This window comes from Apus apus, chromosome 9 (assembly GCF_020740795.1).
Source record: "Apus apus isolate bApuApu2 chromosome 9, bApuApu2.pri.cur, whole genome shotgun sequence".
Classification (NCBI taxonomy): domain Eukaryota; kingdom Metazoa; phylum Chordata; class Aves; order Apodiformes; family Apodidae; genus Apus; species Apus apus.
Window position 1 is genome coordinate 8128504 of NC_067290.1, and position 16787 is coordinate 8145290.

At 42.1% G+C, this 16787-nt stretch overlaps 2 protein-coding genes across 5 annotated transcripts; one reads left to right on the forward strand and one right to left on the reverse strand.

The window, feature by feature from the left end:
- Positions 1-555: 555 nt before the first annotated feature.
- LSM3 (LSM3 homolog, U6 small nuclear RNA and mRNA degradation associated) lies at positions 556-3428 on the reverse strand. The gene is made up of 4 exons (XM_051627913.1): positions 3380-3428; positions 2281-2391; positions 1312-1407; positions 556-957 (listed from the first exon to the last, which is right to left on the reverse strand). The coding sequence occupies exons 1-4, from the start codon at positions 3398-3400 to the stop codon at positions 877-879; spliced, it is 309 nt and encodes a 102-aa protein (XP_051483873.1). The 5' UTR covers positions 3401-3428; the 3' UTR covers positions 556-876.
- A 45-nt stretch (positions 3429-3473) lies between these two features.
- XPC (XPC complex subunit, DNA damage recognition and repair factor) lies at positions 3474-15948 on the forward strand. 4 transcript variants are annotated; one of them, XM_051627624.1, is made up of 17 exons: positions 3474-3595; positions 3795-3993; positions 4895-4920; positions 4975-5064; positions 5880-6003; positions 6967-7051; positions 7537-7694; positions 7903-8023; positions 9334-9423; positions 9867-10802; positions 11220-11380; positions 11638-11719; positions 12184-12318; positions 12818-12987; positions 13216-13309; positions 13859-13948; positions 14616-15948. In XM_051627624.1, exons 1-17 carry the CDS (start codon positions 3490-3492, stop codon positions 14823-14825), a joined length of 2877 nt encoding a protein of 958 aa, XP_051483584.1. In that variant the 5' UTR covers positions 3474-3489; the 3' UTR covers positions 14826-15948. The 4 variants fall into 4 exon arrangements, with proteins under 4 accessions (XP_051483584.1, XP_051483583.1, XP_051483585.1 ...); XM_051627623.1 differs by having other exon boundaries at positions 4895-5064; XM_051627625.1 differs by lacking the exon at positions 6967-7051 and having other exon boundaries at positions 4895-5064; positions 7575-7694.
- The last annotated feature ends 839 nt before the right edge of the window (positions 15949-16787 follow it).

Here is a 16787-nt window from a genome sequence, read left to right on the forward strand (position 1 = left end):
AGCTTTGTTCAGGGTTCTAGTGTACCTTCACTACAGATACCTAATGAGCATCTTAAGCATTCAGCAGAATTTAATGAACTGAAACAGGCACCAGACAGTGGGAAATGGAGGCACGCAGCAGGCAACTTAACAGAATGCAAGGCAACAAACTTGGTCTCTACTTCTGCCTTGCAAGTCACAGCTCTGTTAACAAAGCCACAAGAAAGGCATCTGAAAACATTGTAAAGAAGCCCATCTTCTTTACTTATCCTAAGTAGAAGATGGGTGTGTAAACATACACTATTTAGCTGCTACAAGGATGTGCATCAAGAATTTGAACACAGAAAAGCCATAAATTATAGCATAGTAGATTCATGTAGTATTGCTCTCCCAAACATCTATCTGCCAAACATGGGTATTAGTAAGGACAGAATTAACACAACATACACAAAAGTTACTATTGCCTCAGAAAGTGAGGGTACATACTGCAACTTAATATAGCACTGGCTCTATACAAGATCAAGCTCTATACAAGATCATAAGAATGTGTTCAACAAAAACATGACAAGTCAAATCTGAAAGATAAACCAAATTTATTTGAAACAAAAAATTAAGACAGCACTATTGTCAGGATGAAGATTCTTTTACTGATGTGACAAGACAGCCAATTTACAAGAGTTACATCAATTCTGAGAAAATCAGGTTGAGTTTACACTGCTTCAATTGACTACATGTACCTTCTGCAAGACAAACCGGTTCTCCTTCCCTCCCCTTCCCAAAAGAGTTGACAAAAACACCCTATAAAAAACACGTCCAGAATTTTGAGACACATGATTGAAATGTGAACCAATGTCCAAAAGCCTGAAACTTTCCAACAGGGTTAAATCCTTCACTGCTTCAACCAACCCTCAATGGGGGAGCTACAAGCACAACGCCGTCACCTCTGACAAACAGCATCGGAATATTCCTTTTGGTAGACTATGGAGAAGGAAAAAAAGTTTACATTTACAAAAGCATAGTTTACAAAACATGCCTGCTAAGCATATGAGCAAATTCAAGCATAACAAAGCACCAGAAACAACTCAAGAAATACCAAAACACTCAGAAAACAACAACAACATAAGCTCAGACATACAACCTTCTGGCTTGCTGAAGAGATCGACACAACTAACACCACATTTTTGGAGATCCCTTGTACTTTCCTAACACTTGGCCCAAAACTTTTTTTGGATCTTGGTTCAAAAAGTAGCCAGCAATAAACTACTTTAACAACACAATACAGTTTAGGTTTTAAAAAGTTTTCTATGGGGATAAACACACTGAAGTCCTTACTTTATAAATTTCTTCATAGGTTTCTTCATCAATCTCTATTGTAGTTACAGTTTCTTCCACATCACCCAAAATCATATTTAAGTGCTGATCATATGCCTGTAAGAATGAACTTAGTTTATTACTTCTTTAAAAATTTAAACACAAGCTCACTAAAATGAAAATTATAGCAAGACTTTCAGACATATAGTTTAACATGATTTTGACCAAAAATCTGCCACTAGTATCAGTTATAGTTATGATTTCAAACACAAATGCCAACAAATCAGTAGCCTGCAGCATTAAGAAAAAAAGGGAAGCCATTTTCATTCACTGAAATGCTCTTCCAGGAAATAACTCTGAAGCTTTCAGTAAGGACAGATGCAAGAACTCAGAGATAGAGACATTTCATTAACACAAAACCAGCTACACGTTGTCTGCTGCCAGTCCAGCCTCCTGGAATTGACTGCCTGAAGTTAACTTAATAATATGAAAAGCTATAATTCATACAATGCAACCAAAACTCAGTATTTTAGAAGTCTCATTCTTAATTCAGCCTTAAAGACACCTCAGGCTACATCACAAGAGGAGGCCTGCAGAATTACTGCTTATTTCACAGACACAGAAATAGAAAAAACCAGTAGAATTAATTGCTTGATATCATCCAGGAGACAGAAAAAACTAAATACACCTCTTAAATCTCTAGAGAGGCATTTAATAGCAAACAGAGTACTGAACAAATTAGATTTTTCCAGTGATCACATTACACTTCTGATAAGAGAAAGGGTTCTGCCCTTGTTACAAAGATGACTTTTAACCTACCTTGTCAACCATTTGCACACTTTTAACTGTGAGATACAACAACTTGTGTTTTTAAGCTAATTTTTTAAACAATTTATGGCATATTACAGGTAAGTCTGTGTAATACACTATTGTAAATGAAAAAAGGCTGCCCAGGGCTTAGCATGGTAGTGTTCTGAAAGTTTTACTTACATGTAGCCTGCCTCTAAGCTCTCTGTCATTCCTCATTTTGACATAGATTCGCTCATCTAGACTGAGTCTGATGAGATCGAGTGGCTCCTCTACAGTATTTGTTGTTTGTTGCTAAAAAATAAAATTTAAAAAGTTATTTGTACAGAAGCAGCATGTGAACTTCTCCATTCCTCAGTATTCGTGAGACACAGAAAACAGGTAAGAACATAGATGCTAATACACAAATAATTCCTTCACATCCTGCTGAACCCGAGTGCAGCTCATATTACCACTCTACAGATAATTCACCAACCTTAGCAAAATTCACTAAAAGCCTTCAGTTTAGTTTGCTGCAAATCACACCTCATGCATACTGTTACATAAATGGCACTCCTTACCAGCAGCCATTGTCTGTACTGCAGCAGAAAGCCTCATCTGCACAAACCAGCCAGGAGATGGACCAGCTCCACACCTGTGCCTTTAAATCACGGCCAGAAAAAAACCACACGCCGACACTTTTAGCAGCACACTCAGCTGGGTCACACACTGCCCCAAAGGCCCACCACTCCTTGAGGCCTCGCCCAACAACACAGCAGGCGCGCCAGGCCCCAGTGCAGCTTAGAAAACTGAATGCACATCGGGCTAAGATCTATTTTTTTGGGGTGATAACGCTAAGATACAGCTAAGATGTGCGAGCATCTCTGTGCACATCCCGCAGCGCGCTACTTCAGTGAGGCAGAGCTAAGAGAACCTTCCTCAGCAGCTTTCCTCTGGTTTCCCCCTCCGGCGGTTCCGGAGGGAAACGGGCCTGAAGCGAGCCCTGCCCACGCTCCCGACACACTCAGCGGCAGCACAGGGACCGAGGCCCTCGGTGGGGTTTCTTCATCTCACACAGAAACCGGCCCCTCGCGGGGGCTGCGCCTCAGGAACGCTGCCCAAGCGGGGGGCTCTGCCCGGCCTCAGCAGCCAAAAGCCGCCTCTACCCTGAGGCCCTCCAGCCGCGGAGCTTTCCTCAGGCCCGCGGAGGGAAAGCGGGAAGCGCCGGCAGGAGGGGAGGGGAAGCAGGGGAAGAAGCTTGGGCGCTGCCTCCCTCCCCTGAAAGAAGCGAAGAGGCACTCACCTGGTCAACCTCATCCGCCATCTTTCAAACCGCCTCCCGCGCTCTCCCGCGAGACTTTATGGCCCTTCCCCGGGGCGGGGCGGGGCCGGGCCCGTCCGCCGGGCAGCGCCATGGCCAGAAAGCGGAGGGGAGCGGCCCGGCCCGCGGCGGCCACGAAGAGGCGGTCCGGGGGGCTGGGGACACCGCGGGGCGAGCTGGAAGGGGAGCCGGAGGAGGGTGAGTGCGGGAGGCAGGGAGGCCGGCGTGGGCCGGGTGCTGCGCCATCGCCGGGGCTTGCGAGCGCTGCAGGCCGCCCGCGTGTGGCGGGAGGCGGCGGGGAGCGGCGGTGTCGGCTCACCCCGAGGTGGTGTTCCTGACCGTCGTGCGGGTGGAACGTCATCCTTCAGCATCTCTTCCCCTCTTCTGTCCCGCGCAGGTGATTTTGAAGAGGAAAAGGTCAGTGTAAAGAAAAATGGCTCGAAAGTTCCGACTAGAGAGGAGGAAGAGGATGGTGTTACTGGGGTTTCCGACCCAGCAAATGAGCCTTCAAAACAGAAAGGGGCAAAATCACTAATAAAAGAAAATAAAAAAAATACTAGAAATAAAAGGAATCGTAACAACGAAGAAATGTGCAGGTAAGCTTACTTACCATTCAAGCCTGTATGACCTTTCTCTTCATGTTTCTTCAAATTTTTGTTTAGGGCTCGGTGCTGCAGGTGTGCGTGTCAGCAGTTTAGTTTTGGTTGTCAGTTCAATGTAGTACATTGTGTCACACAGCTGAACAGAAGTACTGCCTTACTCATTGCAGAGTCACTTCTGAGAGAGATTGTCTGTATGGGAAACAAATATGTGAGCCTTTTCAAATTCGATGTTTTAAATATAACATTTTATTTCATTTGTCAATTTTTAAGTGAAACTAGGAAGACATTACAGAATCCAGCATTAATAGAAACTTTGGCCTGAGATTTGGGTTTAAAATGATGAGCAGAAATCTTTATAAACATATCATTCTCTGTTGGTTTTTGGAATATAATATCAGCACGGTTGACCATTGCTATAACAAATTAATACAAAGAAATTAAACTGACTGATCTCATTTTACTGGCCAGCCAGAGCCTTGGGTATTAGTGTAGTGAAACGGAAACAGTGTCAATTTCAGTACACTTTGAAGGTTCATTAAGAACAAATGATTCAGCAAACCAATACTCCAAGGAGTCATTCATACAAGCTCTTCTAAAGAATGGAGCCTTTTGTAATTTCAAGCATCTTCCTTCCTAGACATCCTTGCAGAACCAGACCCTAAGGAGGCACTGAAGAAGTGTTGTTCAAGTGAGCCCATGGTTATTTAGGGCAAAGACAGTTGGCTTTACAGAGGAGGTATCTGTGGTTTAACTGTCAAATACTTAATCTGCTCTTACTGATGCAGAGGTCATGCTTCATTTATTTCCCTATTTTATTTTGTTCTTTCTCTATTTTCCTTAACTAAACAAGCACCTACACTTCCTGATACTAAAGACATTTTGATAATTTGAACAGTGACCCGCTGATGCCCCCTCAGAAGGAGTTGAAGAAAGAATCTCCTGTTAAAAAAGAATCTCTCCCTCAGAAGGAGATAAAGTTGAAGAAAGAATCTCCTGTTAAAAAAGAGATGGATGAAGACAACGATGATGATAATGAAAGTGAAGATGAATGGGAGGATGTAGAAGGTAACGATTGCACGCGTATTTGTTTTAAGGAGTAAATATTCTTAACATTTTTTTTTGCAATTTGATTTTTGAACCATTACTCATTTAGATTCAGTTAAATGTATATACTCTCTATCCCTGAAATATGTTCCATGTCCAAATCTGTATCTTTCAAAGCTCCTATCTTAAAAGGCTTTTAGAATGGTTCCAAAGTAGAAAAATAAACAGACAACTACTGAACTGACAGTAGTGCCTTGAATTTGACTCTTTGTTGGCTTACATTAATATTATGCTGCCACATCTCAGCTGTTTGTGTTGTCTAATGGTGAACAGCTGAGAATGCGTCAGTTTGAAGGTTCAGGACTGTGACTTCCTAGTACAGGAGAGTGGAGATGAAAACAACTGAGCTGTTTGATTAGGTGGCCATCAATAAACTGTGATAAGAATCATGATTATCATAATCTTAATATTTTGCTGCTACAGATGCATGCCTTCTGTAGTGAGCAGTTGCCAGTTTCTTTCTTTGCTACTCTACAAATACTCTTCAAGTCACATCTGCTTCATTAACCTTTCTTCTGATGGAGTTTGCCTGTGACAGTCACTTTTCATTAGACTGTGCTGAGCTGATTACTCAACAGCAGGTGACTGATATCTCACAGTTACTGGAAATAACTTGAGCACACACAGTGATATGGAAGATCCAGGAGCTGGTAGTTACTGAGGTTGTTCTCTTTGTAGGTTTTTTGAACACTTGAGAAAGATTAGGTAGGTTCTTATCCCATTGAGGTATCTATTCCATGTCTACTTGCCATTTAGTCGTATTTTATTTTTTCCAGAACTCCAGGAACCTGCCACAGTTAAGTTAGAAGAAACTGCTTCTCTTCAAGCAGTGGTGCTGCCAAGCAATCCTGTTGAGATAGAGATTGAAACCCCAGAACAGCTGAAGAAAAGAGAAAGGAGGTAAGAACAGGAAAGGCAGTGGAGGGCTGTTAAAGGGTGAAGTTAAAAATACACTATGTCTTGACTCTCACTAACTTGTTGTGTTCTGGATAGAAATTCCCACTTTGTGCAGGCTGTTGAGTTGGAATGATGCAAAGTTATGGGATGGAGAACAGTTTACACACTGACAGTTTTACCAGAAATCTGCTGTGGATGTTGGTGGCAATGGAAGCTTTTGAGCTTCTGTGAAAATCAAGTGTGTAACTTCATTGTGCTTTAATATCTACATTTCCAAACCAAGAGCAGTAGTAGCTCTCTTCAAGGAGAGTTGTGAGTGAATGACATTGTTGTACTGTAAACATCTGAAGAGCTCAGGTGGAAGCCTCTGTGTGCCCATACCTGAGGTGTGCATAGGTGGAACAAATGAATGTCCTTGGCAGCTGGGGGCATTATACATTATACCAAGGAGAGCTTTCTTTGTGTGGCAGCTGGAAGGCTGATGATATCTCAGGCTGCTATGGGGTGGGCACAGTTCTGGGCCAGCCCTTAATAACAAAGCAACCAGGATATCTGTTGTCTCTAAGTTGGAAGACTACATCAATGAAGAGAAAATCATTTTTCAGGAATCTGAATGGAATGTTAGCAGTAATCTCGAAGTCAAACAATTCAGACAGTAAATTGTAAGATTAGTATGGAGCTGTCCAAAGATGTCTGGTAGGAAAACTGTAGGCACATAAAGTTAGGCAGAATTAAGGCTGTCTGAATACAGTCCAGCTTTCTGAACTTCAGTGCGTGGAGTTCACAGTTTATTAGTCATCTACAGCCTGCATGCCTGTTCACATAGCCACAAACTAAACCTTTGTTAAGTGTGCGCAGAAGATTCCCTGGGATGGATTGTCTTTTTGAGCTGATCCAGTTCAGGAATCTATAAAAACAGGTCCATACAAAATCTACAACATCCATTTCTTTTGTAATCTTACACAGAGAAAAAAGGAAGGCTGAGTTTGAGATCTATCTCCGGAGAATGATGAAACGTTTTAGCAAGGAGGTTCGTGAGGACACACATAAGGTATTAGTCACAGAGAAACTTGGCAGAGAAAAAATTGGGCATAAAGATGTCTGAACTGATTCTTAATGAAGAATAAACTCATTTTGATAAAATAATTTGGGGCATGTCTAGAAGTGGAAAAATCAAAAGGCTGTAGTCCAAATGCTCATGAAACGTCTCTTGAACTGTAAGTTAGAAACATCAGTGACTGCATTAGTAAAATTCTAATTCAAAGCAGATATGACTAGGTTGTATATTTCTCTCTTGAGTATGTATCTGCTCATTCTGGTGGGGTTAAACTTTCAGTCACGTAGAGCAGGAGATGCTGACAGGGCCTTCAAGGCTTTACTGTCTTCTGATGGTGATCTGAAGATAGCCCTGTATCCACCCTGCATATGCCTGAGAGGCTTAATTGTTGCCTGTCTCTGTTAAAGGGAGAAGTAAAGACAATAGTTCAAGCAAAGAAAATCTCTTGTGAACTCATAGTAGAAACTTTCTTCTCTTAGGTTCACCTCTTGTGTTTATTAGCAAATGGTTTCTATAGGAACAGGATCTGCAGCCAGCCAGAACTTCATGCCATTGGTCTATCTGTCATCCCCACCCACTTCACTAAAGTGCCTGCTGACCACGTGGACCTTCTCTACCTTTCCAACTTGGTGAAATGGTAAAACTCTCAAAATCATTCTCTCACATAGAATGTTAGAGCCAGGGTTCAGGGAGAGGGGTAAATGTAATTACCAATTTTCAGTGATTATTCTGGTTTTAAATACAGGGTTGGGAGACTGTCCTTTTTACAGAAGGAAAGGATAAACTATGAAGTTCAAGGATACAGTCACAAACAGTGGACAATAAGTCAGTGTCTCCTGTTTCAGGTTTGTGGGAACCTTCACTGTCAATGATGAGCTTTCCACTGAAAAAGGAGAGTCCCTTCAGTCGACCTTGGAGAGGCGCTTTGCCATCTATGCTGCACGAGATGATGAGGAGTTAGTTCATGTAAGTGACTGGGAAGTACAGGGTTGGTTGCCAAGCTAGGATGCTAGACCAGTGCTGCAGTGCTGTCAGCTCATACACAAAGTGGTGTTTGAGAGATGGATTTGGAGAAAAATTGGTGACTTAGATGATTCTTTGGCTTTTTGTTGTATTTTTATCTGGAGTCTGTGATTAAATTACTGAGTTTGAACTGTGCCTAACTGGAGCCTCTAGTTGTGGTTGGTGTTGCTGTGCACTCCATGTTCTGCTGTGGATAACTCTATGTACAGCTTTGGCTTCTTTAGGTTGCTTTAGCAGTGTAGATCAAAGAAAACCAGCTTAATAGGTTTCTTCTGAAATACTAATTGAAGTGAGGAAGTGATTTGGCTTACTTGCAGCCAGGGAAACTCTTTACAGATCTTTAGTTAGAAGGTTGGTTTGTTACTATGAGTCACCACCAAAGGCCAAAGGAGTTGAGCCTTGACTTAGAGCAGCCCGAGGCAAAGGCTTAAAAAGGACTTCAACTCTTCAGTCATTTTTTGGTGGAGTTGGATTAAGGGAACAAGTGGAGTCAGTTGCTTCAAGTCACAGATTTTGTAAAACAGCTGAGGTTGGGGAAACACAGGAGATCAAAGTGACACAGGGCATTTGAAAGAGCAGAAACCAGCTGCTGCTTTGCAGGTGCATGGCTTGCAGCTCTGCCCTTTTGCTAATAAAGTGGGATGCTGCTGCTTCTCTGCTGCAAAGCAGGACGCGGTTGTTGTGGTGGCTTTGCAACCGTGCAGAGATTTCACCTCCTGGGACAGGAGGAAAAGACGAAGCAAGCCATGCTTGCACAGCTTCAGTCAAGTTCCATGCAGGAAGGCAGTTGCCATTCAGCCACTAGCCACTTGTTTGTGACTGTCATGATATACTTTGGATGGTTGGTGTTTCTGCTGGGTTCAGCTGATGTGGTTGGCTTTGGCCACCTTTGGGAAGTAGGATTTAGGTCATCTTACTCAGTTTTCCTCAAGAATGAGAGAATGATTGGGTAGATGGGATTCTGCTCCAGCAGAATGGTTCATTTAGCCTCTTTAGGAGTTGGCTCTTCATCTGTGAGTAACAGCAGTACCCCTGTCACAGCAGTAACATAAATAAAAGCCAGAGAAGACTGAGGTGCTTTAATACTATAGTAACCAGTTTATCTACACATCTGTGTCAGTGTGTACAGCACTAGGTAAATGTAGGAATGAAAATTATTTGTAACAGGCCTGACCATGAAAGAGTTCCAATAGGGTTTTTTATATTATATACCATGGAAAAAGATTAAACATGCTTTACTTTTTCTTTTGCAGATATTTTTAATTATTCTGCGAGCATTACAGCTGCTGTGTCGCCTCGTGCTGTCTTTTCAGCCTCTTCCTCTCAAGGAAACAGGAGCAAAGGTAGTTTTTGTTGAGTGTGGGAAGGAATAGATCACTGGATTAGAGAGCAAGATTGAAAAAAAAATTCTAGCTGCTGCAGCTTAAAGTTAATAACTTACTGCATGAACTATGGTGATAGAATGTTCTGTCAGTAGTGCAGAAGACACAAACCCTTCATTTTTAGGTTTTCCTTTAAAAAGAACCCACACATTTTGTGTTTTTCAACAAAAAAGTCTAATGCTTCAGGGGCTTTAAATGTCTTTAAAATTTAGACAGCAAACACTTGCTGCTTGAGTACACTTCTCTTCTGCCATTTGCCTGAAGTTTTCAAGTGCCTAAGACATGCAGATTGACCATGCCTGCCAACCTTTGATCTGCATGCACCTCGTGCTGATTGCAGTCTTTTTTTTTTTTTAACATATTCTTAGCCACGGTGATAAGTGACCTCATCTGTTCCTTTGCAGGGAAAAAGCTCATCCAAGAGGCAGTCTCTCAGTGCTGCTTCCGAGGGGCAGGAGAGCTCAGCTGTAATGCCCAAAGCTGAGGCAAAAAAATGCCCCTGCAAAAAAGCCAAGCAGGATGAGAAATCCTCAGAGAGAGAAAAAGACAACAAGGAGCCAAAGAAACCCAAAACTGCTCAGACCAAAAGGTTGTGCAAGTCAAAGTTAACTACAGGCAGCCAAGAACAAAAAGAATCGGGTAATGAGGAGAGCAGTTTAGCAGAAAAAGATGTTCTGGTCAGACCCAAGAATGATCGCCGGCGGCGAGTGGCCTCCAAAGTGTCTTATAAAGAAGAGAGTGAAAGTGATGAGGGCAGTGCCTCGGACTTTGAGATTTCAGAGGAGGAGAGTGATCTCTCTGATGAGGATTTTGTACCTGTCTCTAAAAGGCGGAAGAGCTCACTGGACTCCCAGAATTCAAAGGTAACAGCTACAAAAAGCCCCAGAATTGAGGCTTCGGAATCAAGGCTGTCTAAAAATTCATATGGAGCTGAGCCTAGGCCAGCAAAAAGTGCAGCTTCAGCCTTGCCTCATGCACAGAGAAAGAGAAACAAAATAATTTCTAGTGATGAAGATGATGGACAGCAGGAGGTAAGGAAAGCGATGGGCACAGACCAGTGGCTGGAAGTTTTCCTTGAACATGAGGAAAATTGGGTGTGTGTAGACTGTGTTCATGGCAGCGTTGGCCAGCCCCAGCTGTGCTTCAGGAATGCCACGAAGCCACTTTCCTACATTGTGGGATTTGACAATGATGGGAGTGTCAGGGATGTGACACAAAGATATGACCCAGTGTGGATGACTGCAACAAGGAAGAGCCGCGTGGACCGTGAGTGGTGGGAAGACACACTTCAGCCATATAAAAGTCCCTATGTGGAAAGAGACATGAAAGAGGAAAATGAGGTAAATGGAAACAGGTTATTCAGGACAATTAGTCCAAGAGTCCAGTCCTTTGGTTCTCATTCAGGCAAAAATCATTAGGAATCTGCATGAGGAAGGAAGTTTGGATTTGAGCTTGAAATGATCATATTGAGCATGTTTTAAAATCTGGATAGCAAAAATACTGGACAGTCCAGGCTGGCAACTGACTGTGGTTTCTGTACAGTGTAGCATTACTCTGCTTGGAGAGAGTCTTCAAAATACATAGATCTGGGTACACATCTAAGTACCTATCTCCAACAAGAATGCTTTGTTGGCTCATCTGATTAAGTTTCTGGTGTTTTTTTTTTCCTCTGATCCATACTACAGTAATTCTTACTTTCTTACAAAGGGTAGTGCAAGAGAGTAGGGATAACACTCTTCTTTGTATAATTCCTACAGTTTCAGGTCAAGCTTCAAGATCAACCTCTACCAACAGCAATTGGGGAGTACAAAAACCACCCTCTTTATGCACTGAAGAGACACCTCTTGAAATATCAGGCCATTTATCCTGAGTCAGCTGCTATCCTAGGGTACTGCAGGGGGGAGGCTGTCTACTCCAGGTGAGTGGTGCACCTTGTTATGTGAGAGTGTGATCTTTGTAACAAATTGAAGAACTAATTTGTGTGAAGAGCATGGTGGTATCAGCAGTAGTCTCAGACCATGTGCATAGATAGAGTGAGGCATTTAGCTGCTCAGACAGCATTTGCTTATCACTTAGATACAGCTTTTTTACCATTCCTAACATGAATAATAGTTTGGAATTCTCTTATGGAGACACCTCAGAACTCTTACGGTTGCTTCTTTCTGGCCTTTTTAGAGACTGTGTACACACACTGCACTCTAAGGACACTTGGCTGAAGCAAGCTCGGGTGGTGAGGATTGGAGAAGTGCCTTACAAAGTAAGAGGGTTTGATTTCATCCTGTGCAACCTGTCTGCTCTGAAGTTCAAGCTCAGTTCTGTTTTGTTTTTTGCCTTCTCTCTGGCAGCAGGTGTAGATTTCTCCCTTGCTTGCATGGCTTGTGACAGCTGCATCATGAATCTGTTCCCCTACTATGCCTATAGTTCCTATATATTCTACCCCAAACCCAATTATTTCTTTATCCCACATGAACAGTATTTAGCAGAACTGCACCCTTTTCATCTTTTTCAAATGCATCCTAGTGTTTTATATGATCTGCAGGCTCTGGCTCCCTGTTGCACACCAGTGCTGTGGATTATCATTTATAACCAACAGGTACTGAAGCTAGGAAGTACGACATTTCTTGTCTTCCAGAGCCTTCTCTTTTGATGTCCTAGGAAAGTCTGAAATGACTGGCATCTTCTTACTGTGGTATTATAGGCTTGGTTGTTGTATTTGCACAGATGGTGAAAGGCTTTTCCAACCAGGCCAGGAAGGCACGCCTTGCAGAGCCCGCAAACCGGGACAAGGAGGACCTGGCTCTGTATGGTCGCTGGCAGACAGAGGAGTATCAGCCACCTGTAGCAGTGGATGGAAAGGTAACTAGGGAGGCAGAGGACTGGTGTTAAAGGATGTGTTTTGTATGGAGCTGAGGACTTTGTTTTTCCAGAAGTTGCATGTTTCAGAGGTGACATCAGTAATAACATCTGGATTCAGGATTAAAAGTTCTGAGGTAACTGTACCCAGGAGGAAATGGTCAAAACTTCACTGAGGACTTGGTTTCCTGTGTACAAGTAATGGGTGCTAGCAATGCAGACTGCTAACTATGATTTTGTTAATGTCATTTTCCCAGTCCATGTTTGTTTTGCTAATTCTCTGCATTACAGCCTAAGTAACAAGGCTTGGGCAGAGAACATAGCTAGGAGATAACCATGCAGCTAAAATGTAGGATTGTGCCTTGTAATGTGGATATTAATTCAATACTGGAGTGGAATGTAGCAGGTCAGGAGGAAGGCAAGAGTCCCTGACTTGCAGTAGGGATTTTCACCTCTTCAGAGAGCAGGAGGGCCACCATTTCTCTATTTTTTGCAATAACAGGTTCCTCGGAACGAATATGGAAACGTCTATCTCTTCCTGCCATCCATGTTACCCATTGGCTGTGTGCAGCTGAGACTCCCAAATCTGAACAGATTGGCACGGAAGCTGGACATTGACTGTGCTCAAGCCATCACTGGCTTTGATTTTCATGGTGGCTACTCACACCCAGTGTATGTGAAACTTTCTTGTAGCTTACAGATTTTGATGTCCTGCAGAAGCTGTTAAGAAGTTGTATACCCTGTGTTAAGGAGTACATGTGATGAGTTACCCACTTAGATCCTATGAAACAGACAGTTCTGTCAAGATTCAGTAGTTTTTGGTGTGGCTGGGTCAGCAGGCATTTGCTCCCTTTCTTTTTTCTTCTAGTAGATGACAGAGGATTATGTTCTCCTTCCTAGTACTGATGGCTACGTTGTCTGTGAGGAGTACAAAGAGATCCTCATTGCTGCCTGGGAGAATGAGCAAGCAGAAATAGAAAAGAAGGAGAAGGAGGTGAGAATTATTTTTGCAGCTTCCTTATTGTTACATTCATTAAGTAAATTTCTTTGGAACTGTGGACAGTCAAACAAGGGTAGGATGCGTAAGCAACAAAGATGGAGCTCCATGATTGTGAGGAGGTAGTTGCATCTCCCAAATGCTCCATTTTGGGCTTGCTGTACAGACTGCAGTGAGATGTGATACAAGTGTGTGGTGGTGTCTGACAGAGTGCATACTCTAGAATAGTTTTCCGTGGCTGCCAGGAAACAAAATGAGGAATACACATATGAGGCTGAAGTTTTGGAGGTGGTTCTGGTGTAATTTACGCAGTAATGGTGCACATTAGAAAGTGACAGTAATTCATGTATTTAGCAGATAATTGGACACGAGTACATTTTACTCTTGAGAGAGTAAAATGGCCTATAATCTTTGAATGAGACATACTGAAGTTGGTGTGGTTTTTAATGGCAGTTCAGCATCTTCAAACTTCCATTTTCTGAGGGTAGAAATACATTGAAACTGACAATATAACATTTTTCTCTTTTCAATAACAATCCCACACAGAAGCGTGAGAAAAGAGCTCAGGGGAATTGGAAGCTGCTGACAAAAGGACTTCTCATCAGAGAGAGACTGAAGCAACGCTACTCCATCAAAGTATTCTGCATTTCTATAAGTCATTTCTTTTTCAGGATGGTATTTTTCTGCTAAGATACTTTTTTCCATAATTTCCAAGGTGTTATGTGTTATGTCTAGCAATAGAGTGTAGAATTTCCAAAGTGTAGCTGCTCAGAAATCTTTCTCTTTCCTGTTGTTAGCATGTGACTAGCAACTAGTTAAAAAAACACCACCAGAAATTCATTGTGGTCATGTCCAGGAAAGATTCATTATTGTTTAACAAGAGATAGTTTTTCTCAAAGCATCACTTTTTTGGTATTATTTTCTGGTTTGACATACCCTATCCTAGATTTATTCCTCCAAGACACGCAAGGAGCTAACAGGGTGAGAGGGGGCTGCTTTTTTGTTACGAGGTCAGATATTTTCATTCTTAATCTTTCCCCATTGAGACAGGTGAAAGGCATGATCTATTTAAAGCATGTTTATTTTCATTCTTCCACAGCCAAAAATGTTTTGCTTGTGTTGAAAGAATGCTTGACATCCAGGAATAGAAACACAGTACTTTGGGTGAGAAGCTCAGACCAGAGCAGGCAATTTTTGTAGTGTCATTAAGTGTCACTGTGGCAGAAGACAAGCCCTTTCAGAAAGGGGTAGTTACCAGCGATTTCTACAGCAACTTTCTGATTTTCACACCTGTTTTTTCCAGACTGAGCCGTCAGCACCTGAGTCAGAGAAAGGAGCTGGATTCTCTTCTGATGAAGGAGGTCCAAGTTCAGAGACTGCAGTGGGGAACATGGCCATTTTTTGGCCCCAAAATCGCCAGTTAGAGAAAAAAAAAGAAGAGAAGACAACCAGAAAGAGCAAGCGAGAAAAGAAAGAAGAAGCAGCACAGTTGTTCCCTTTTGAGAAACTGTGATGGGAACAAGTGTTTCTTTGTCATTTTCCAGATGCAAGAACCCTAGTGACACCAGAAGTATCACTTGCCAGTTAAGGACGTAGTCTCCCTGTGCACTGGTGTTTCTGAGCTATCAAGGACCAGCCTAATTCAGTATCGAGTTTCTTTTGCTGTCACAGGTAATTAGGTTCATGCTTTTCTCCTTGGGCTTAGGAGAAGCAGATGTGCAGTTGTACCTTCTGAGAAGATCACTTTGAGCTGTTGAGATTTTTTGCTCTCTTTTGCATCATTCAGCATTAGAAATTCTGTTTTCTGAGGCATTCCTTTCATTAGCACTGTATTTTCCCATTTTCATCCTTTCCATTTTTTCTGCATGCCCAGAACTAAAGCATGAGGCTGCTATTTCACAGTCTGTGGTGAGCTGGCCAAGGTACTACTGACACCTTTGATTCATACTTTATCCAAATCAGTAAGACTTAGAACTTGACCTCACCACTATCTCATCATCACAGAAGGGAAAACACTTCCTCTAAGGTGTAAAGAACACAATCAAGCTGGGGAGGAATCTGAAAATGCACTTTAAAGAATACCTGCCTTTTTGAAAACTTAAATTTTGGCTTTTCAGCCTATAACCTTCCTTTACTTTCAGAAATCCTGTGCATTAGAAGGGAGAAGCCGTGTCCTCATTTCAAACTTAAGTTTAAATATGTCTTCTTAAGTCATTTGAACGTATTTCTATTTGTTTTGTTTTACTCAAGACCATGTGGATATGTTCTGGAGCAAAAACATGTAAAACTGTCTGTCAGAAGCAAAACTCATTGCAACCAGAGAGCTCTTGTAAATGTTATCCTGTAGCTAAACAATTTAAAAGCTGTTAAGAGAGGAATGTTAAATCTACACAAGCTTTTCATGCAGTTCTGTTATAGAAATGCTGATCTGTCTTTTGCAGTGTTTTTATAACTAAATTACACTGACGCTGTCTCTTCAAAAATAAAGGGGAATACAGTCTAGTCATTGCTGGACATTGTTACAGAGGAAAGACTGAAATGCTAGAAAGTGGCTTATGTTTAATCCTGGTCAGATTAAAAAAATATATCTATTTTTGTACTGCATTTATAGAACAAAATAAAGTATGAAAGAATAATGTTCTGTGTTAAACCTCCCCTCCTTCTGGCACATTCCTCTGTAAGCAGCTCTGGAAGAGCTCTCATGCAAGGATAAGGACACATCATGGTATTTCCAGAAGTCACAAATTGGATCCCAGGATGTCCTCTTGTTTTAAAGTTAATGGTATTCATGTTGAGTTTTTAGCTTTTGTCACCAAATTCTACATTTTTCAAAAAGCAACCTAAGTTAGATGTTTGAAGAACAGACATGGCCTGTATATAAGGCTTCAAGAAAAATTCTCCATCTTAGATGAACTTGTAACACTGTAGTGGGAACAGCAGCTGCAGTTCCTCCTGTGTTAGTCACTGTGCAGATAGGCAGGATACGCCCTCAGATGAGCATTTTGAATGTGAGGGCCCATGTCCAGCTCCTGCTGGGACTGGGAATTTTCTGTCTTCTTAAAATGGGAGCTGGTACCAGCTGTACCAAAGCAACTCAGTACTTCCTAATTTGGGACACTCAACACATACACAAAGTTGAGTCTAGGCACTATTTATAGTCGGTGGGAAAAAGAGACAATAACATCTTCAGAGAGCAGGATCCTATTCTGCTCTGTAGGGAACCAGCTCTAACCTAAGCATGCAAAAGATGAAAGAGTAAATATGCTTTAGTGGAGACAAAAGCAGAAGGGAAGATGAACAGATCAGGTACATATTCTGTCAAGATTTCAGTATGGAAGCAAGAGAAATACAGCTTCAGTCCTTCCTATGGAAAAGTTTGTGTACCTGCAATGAAAGCAAGCCTTGGCTCCACCAGCACGCCTGGCCTGGGAAACACGAAGCTCCTGTCTGGGAGAAGAGCCTTACTTTATTGTGC